The sequence below is a fragment of the Rhinichthys klamathensis genome, unplaced genomic scaffold (assembly GCF_029890125.1).
Source record: "Rhinichthys klamathensis goyatoka isolate OS25496 unplaced genomic scaffold, OSU_Roscu_1.1 h1tg000475l_1, whole genome shotgun sequence".
NCBI lineage: Eukaryota > Metazoa > Chordata > Actinopteri > Cypriniformes > Leuciscidae > Rhinichthys > Rhinichthys klamathensis.
This window is the reverse complement of record NW_026606963.1, coordinates 299,444-305,820: the sequence shown is the minus strand read 5'-3', so window position 1 is coordinate 305,820 and position 6,377 is coordinate 299,444. Positions and strand designations below refer to the sequence as shown.

Genomic DNA, 6,377 nt, shown 5'->3' with positions numbered 1-6,377 from the left:
TATCAGAGCGGATGTTCAGATGTGTTAACTCGTCAGTTAGTCATCAGTCTGGGCCCTTTTCCAAGTTTTTCTGTCTTCTGGAGTTAGTGCGCACAGTGACATATCAAAAAGAAAAAGAAAGAAAAAGAAAATATTTGAACCTTGAGGTGTGAAAATGTTTATGATAACTGGGAAACATCTTGACTTCCGCTGGTTGTGCTGTCGCCCATCAAAGCTGAAATGCCCGACACATTTTATCATATAGATCGCCAAAGACTGACGACAAAGTGGAATAACCACTCCTACGTAATGTATATAAATAATTTAGGTTAAAGATAATATCTGCAACCCATCCATCAGAGGTGTTTGTTTTTACTGTATACCATTGAGTAAGCAATGAACCACAGCAAACCAACACCTACACTGCACTTTGCATGAATGTCATTGCACACCTTTCCCTGCGCCCTCGGCCTGGTCATGCAAAACACCCTTTGGGCATGAATGCATTTGCAAATCAACTCAATTATTAAGGATAAAAAACAATGAGAGCAGAATCAGGATTGTGTCTCCATGGAAACAGAGGTTAGGAGAACGATATCAGAGACGTCACGTTATAGAGGTGTTTCCAGGCATCAATATTAGTGTGTGGGCTTTGAGGAAGGATGTCTTGCTCTTTTGCTCACCATAGGACTCCACCGTCAAAAACACCACAGATGTTTCCACTTTGCTGATAAACATTCAATTATCCAAGGATTTATATACTCTCATACATGCATTTGACACAATGAGCTAAACTGAGGCCTTTCTGAGGCTATATACACAGCGTGAAGATTTTGCATCTATTGTTTTGATCATCCATTTCTGATATAGTAACAGTATTTTATTTTTGGAAAAAATAATAAAGGTTTTAATTATTAGATCAGATATCATTTCACTTATGATTAATTTATGAATTAAAGCTTTGTACCACAATAATAAAATAAAACGCATGGAAATGAACTGAATTGAAGAGATAATACCCAGGTTAAGTAATCAAAAGTATGACATAAATGGATTAATAGGAATTATGTTGTGAACAAAAACATTAAACAAATTAAAATAATATTATATTTGAGCCTCTTTTTTAGCCATTATTGACTGGATGAATGTCTGAATAAATAGTCCAAACAGTTAAATAAATAAATAAATAAATAACATGGATTTTGGACAGGTTGAAATCTTGTGTTTGTTTTTGGCAACAGATTGTTCTGAGATCATCTTTGAAAAGATTGCCAATCTAAGCATGTGGCTCATGCAACATTTGTCCCTTCATCTTCTGATGTCAACATTGCGTTTTTTTGTGGTTAATAAAGGTCTTCTATTTTTAGAGCATGAAAAAAGGCCTATTGCTTTCCTGTTGCACAGAGTGTTGAGTCATACACATCTCTGGAAAACTGTTTTCATGAGTAACCGTTTAAAAACCCCTTTGTTGTCCCTAAATGCACATCCGGTTTTAATGTTACTTCCTTGTGACCTTAACAGCCCATCACTTTCACTTTTATACTCACGGGTCATTGTACTGGGCTGCCATTAATGGAAAAAAGGGGGAAGAAATAATTATGTGGTTAAGCTTTTAAAAGAATATATACATTTGTGTGTGTGAAGAAATCTCATGCAGATAGATAAAAGCATGTGCCCCTTGGAAGCCCTTTTCCCACACATTAGAGAGAGAGAAAAAACATGCTCTGTGAGTCATAATTAAAGTCTTAAAGTCAAAATTATGTGATGTGTCAAAATTTTTACTTGAAAAGACCTAATTATGATGACATAAAAAGACTAAACATAGTTTTATAATATAAAACTATATTATTATGAGATAAAAAGTTAAAATTATGAAATAAAAAGTAATGTCAAAATTATAGCATAGGCTACTAAGTCTTAAAAATTCAAAATTATGACATACTAAATCGAAATTATGATTTAAAAAGTCATAGCAACTTTATGTCTCATAATTACGACAATTAGTATATTTCGACTTTTATCTCAGGATTATTGTGACTTTTAAAGTCTTCATTTTGACCTTTTATGTCATAATTATTATTTTTTATTTACTAATTTCGCATGTATGTATCCTAATTATGACAATTAGCATATTTCGAATCTAATAATTATTATGACTTTTAAAGTCATAATTTTGACTTTTTATGTCATAATTATGTTTTACCAAAGCATTTCCCGCTTATATGTGGCGGAAATGGCGTTCCATAATTTACTAACGTTATCGTTTACATATGAATCTGTCTGGTTGTGGTCTGATTCTGATTCGGATTCAGATTCAGTTGTGTTGTGAGCGAATCAGGGTAAGCGCCTGAGCGTATGTGTACGTGAATGTGAATTAATCTGTTTTTGTGTTTTTTTAAAGATAAAACGATAACATTTGCTGCTTCATCAATCAGTTATGATAATTCACGATCAATATAAGTTTGTATTTATTGTTTAGTTCAGCTAAATTAGCGCGCTAGCATCGTGACTAGCATCTCAATCGGCGTTTAAAAAACAACAACCTAACTTATTCACCCTAACCTGTCAGGTGCCACTAACGTTACTTTCTTTATGGGTTTAGTTTGAATGTGTTTTATGGGAGTTTGCAAACTAATACATGAATTTAAACGTCGTCAAATAATTTGTGTGAAGGGTCACGCGCTCTTTCTTAATGTTAACCGATTAATCATCATCATGATCAATTTATTAAAACCATGGATGCTAAAAGTTTAGTAACCATGGTTTTCTGGCGGATTGATTACCACTTGTAAAACAATAGTTTTACTACAAATACCATGGTTAAACTATTTTTTAGTGTAGCAAAACCATAGTTAATTTGTGGTTACCATGGTTTAACTACAAAAATCATGTTTTTGTTTCGTTTCATGTGTAGTAAAACCATGGTTAATTTTCATAAAGGCTAACCGAATAGGCTAATCATCATTATCATCATTTATTAAAACCATCCATAAAATCATCAGCACCTGCTTGATAAAAAATCTATTATATAATTTCTGATGTGAGTTGCATGTAGTTTTTTGTCTTTTCTTTCTAATATTTAGCTAACTTTATGATCTCTCTTTTTTGTGTTTCTGTCCCTAAAGCTGTTAGATGAAGATGATGATGAGGGGTGCGTCCTCCAGAGGGTCCAGCCTGACCCACAGCCAATGGACAAACATCTCATCTCCTTCACCTTTCAATGACATCAACAACAACAACAAATATCTTCCTGGACAACCATTGAGCACCAAAATCAGTTAAGCGTTTATTCTTACTTTCTTTCATTCTTTTCTATTTCTTGATAGACTAACTATTGCTTTTTTTTTAGGCAAATTAATTTCCATTGTGTTTCCATTTGTGTTTTAAAGTCAACATGAAATGGCATTTGCATCCTATTTTAGTTCACATAGATCTGTTCACACTGGAATCCGATATTGGCCACAGTGAACGTAGCCTTCGTGACCTCAAGTGATAATGAAAGTCATTTCAGAGACAAGATTACAAAGATAAAAAAAAAATCTTTGTATATTTGTGCAGAAATAGTCAAATCAAGTCATCTTTATTTATGTAGTGCTTTATACAGTACAGATTGTTTCAAAGCAGCTTCAATGTAATAAACAGGAAGGTACAGTAACAAAATCAATGATCAAATTAATAAAATATAAAAAGTTTAAACGCATTTAAATTCTACTGTAAAGCATCTTTCATGTCATTCAGCTCGAGTCAGTTCAATAATAGTGTCAATGTTGCATAATTTGTCAATTAGCAAAATTCATCAATTATGAAATGAAGTCGAATGAGCTATGAAGCAGCTCTGCAGAAGTCAATAGTGTCGTTATTCAGCTCAATTCAGTTCAGGTTTTGTTCTCATCTGATAGTATCAGTGCAGTCAAATCAACAATATTACTGAATATTAAATGTCCCCAACTAAGCAAGCCAAAGGCGACAGTGGCGAGGAACCCAAACTCCAGGCCAGGCACAGTTAGACAGTCCCTCCAGAAAAACGCGATTATGCGATCGCTGAATTCAGTGCATAATCAGCCAAAGTCCGCATATTTATGCGGGGGTCGCATTTTTTCAAATACTCCGCAATTTTGCCGCATAAATTGCTGATTTCCGCGCTAAATATGCGGGGCTTGCATGATTTCATAATCCCCGCATTTTCGTTGCAAAAAAGTCACATATATCTTAGCAGAAAGTTGGAAAATGTTGCGTTTGCTTCACACAAGAGCAGCCATTTCCCCCTGTTGCCATGGGAACGTTATGAAGTGACGTAATTACGCGACGTGAACATCATCGAGAAGCTGTAAAACAGGAGCACACTTTATTTTTAAATATTTAATTTATTCATTTTTACTGAAGTTGTAGCATATTCCTCTAGTAAAGCTACAGAACTTGTTTGACTCATCAATGTTTTGTAAGTTTGATGTGTTTATTAAGGTCTTGTAACGCGTTGTGTCGGGAAGAAAAATAGGGATAGCTCCCAGCTGAAGTTATTGCAGAGGCCAGACAGACTCACGGAGACAACTCGTACTTTATTCCCAAATCGAACTCGTATAACTGTCTGTCACACGTTCTACCGTCCACATTGTTACTTAATAAACAAAATAAGATAAAAGAAGTAGCATCAAACAGAAATTACCCGCACACATGGGGTGTTCGAGGCGCACATACAATATAACGTTCCTGCAGACAGTTCAACAGGGAGCGCGCAGCTCTTAAAGGGGCCACACCTTATTTGCACTCGTTACAGTCTGAAATAAAACAAGATGAGAAATTAAATATTTCCAGCACTTTCTGTGATGTATATGCTTGCTTATCATAGGAAGTAATAAGAAAGGACTCTTTACATTAAGGTAGGAGCCTAGTGAGAACAGGGTGTTGGGGGAATCACTTTTTTTTTTTTTTTTATCAAACCGCAGTTTTTGCAAGTTCCCGCAATTTCATCGGGCCGCGTAATCAAGGATTTTTGCCCGCAACAATCACAAAAAAACTCCGCGTTTTTCTGGAAGGACTGTTTAGACCAGCGTCAACAGGGTCATCTGGAATAGTAGTGTTTTTAAGGACTGTGTTATTATCAGCTTCAGTCACTTAGGCATTGAATCACATTACCGTAAAACTTAAAATAATAGCCCGGGCTTTTATTTTCCCAAATCGTCGAACTGCACCGGCTTGTATTTGAGACAGGCGTCTATATGAGACAGGCCTTTATAATTTAGTGTTGAGATGTTGTTCATTGAGTGTAGGCCTAGAGTCTCTAATCTCTAAAAATCTCCAAATGCTCCACGTGAAACTGCGGTCTTCCGACCTTTTACTATCGCGTCAATTGATTTTGATTAATATGCGCGAGGGAGAGAGAGCAAGAGAGCGCTTGTGTTGTTTGAAGACGTGAGTGCGCGCGCGGCCGGGGCGCTCTCTCTCTCTCTGCTCATTATGCGCCCCGTCAAGCGCAGCAGTCTCTATTCCACATCACTCAAGCCCCGTTCACACTACAAGCGACTTTGTCGCTACAGGTCGCCAGTGGCTGCGCTGGAGGGCGTTCCCACTACTGGTTGCCTTGTAATGTTTGTGAGTGACATTCACGGACTCTATGTTAGACAACAAATACGTTTTCTTGCCGCTACAAACAAATATTTTGGAAGGAAAAGTCTTAATATAAATGGAATCAATCAGTACATAAAATGCATAATATTAAAGATGAATGAGAAACAGCGAGTGCTCTTTGCCATCGCGGCTATTTAACTGCAGCAAACGGGCAAATACCGGTCTATCTGGGTTCCCGAAACACTTCAGGCACGGAGTCAGTACGGTGAATACCACTGTATGTACACGGAGATATATCATAAATAAATAATAGGACAGTTTCTGACTGCTAAAATTACCTTCTCGTTCAACTTGCCTCGGTCAGACTCAGCACTGAAGAGTGACGCGCTCCACTGACTTCACTCCTATTGGTTGTCGCTCCCGAAAGTTGCTCTGCATTTGCATAAAGTTAAACAGATCTCAATTTTGTCGCGTCGCCAGACACGCCCCACCGGTCGCCAACGGTCGCTGTTGCGCGTGTCGCCGGAAATCGCCCGCTCCCCATTGAAATGAATGGTATCGTGTCGCTTTGTCGCTTGTAGTGTAAACGGGGCTTCACCGATCAAAAAAGGCTTTGGCGGGACAAAAATTTGCTTCGGCGGCCGCCAAAAAGTGGACGATCTGACGGGTTTTAGAAGATTAAATACAACCCGAAACTAAAAAACAGACCCGGCCTCCATTTGAGACCGGCCTTTATTTACCCAAACCTGCAGCCACACCAGGCGTGTAAAAGAGACAGGCGTCTATTTGGGACTCGGCTATTATTTGAAGTTTTACGGTATGTCAATATTGTG

The 6,377-nt window shown here is 37.3% G+C and overlaps 1 protein-coding gene across 1 annotated transcript in view; it reads left to right on the top strand.

The window, feature by feature from the left end:
• Positions 1 to 3,101: 3,101 nt before the first annotated feature.
• adad1 (adenosine deaminase domain containing 1 (testis-specific)) overlaps positions 3,102 to 6,377 on the top strand; it is a 29,245-nt gene continuing 25,969 nt past the window's right edge. The window contains exon 1 of the mRNA XM_056237032.1: positions 3,102 to 3,256. Within this exon, the coding sequence (XP_056093007.1) occupies positions 3,112 to 3,256 (145 nt within the window). The 5' untranslated portion in view covers positions 3,102 to 3,111. The remainder of the gene's footprint in view (positions 3,257 to 6,377) is intronic.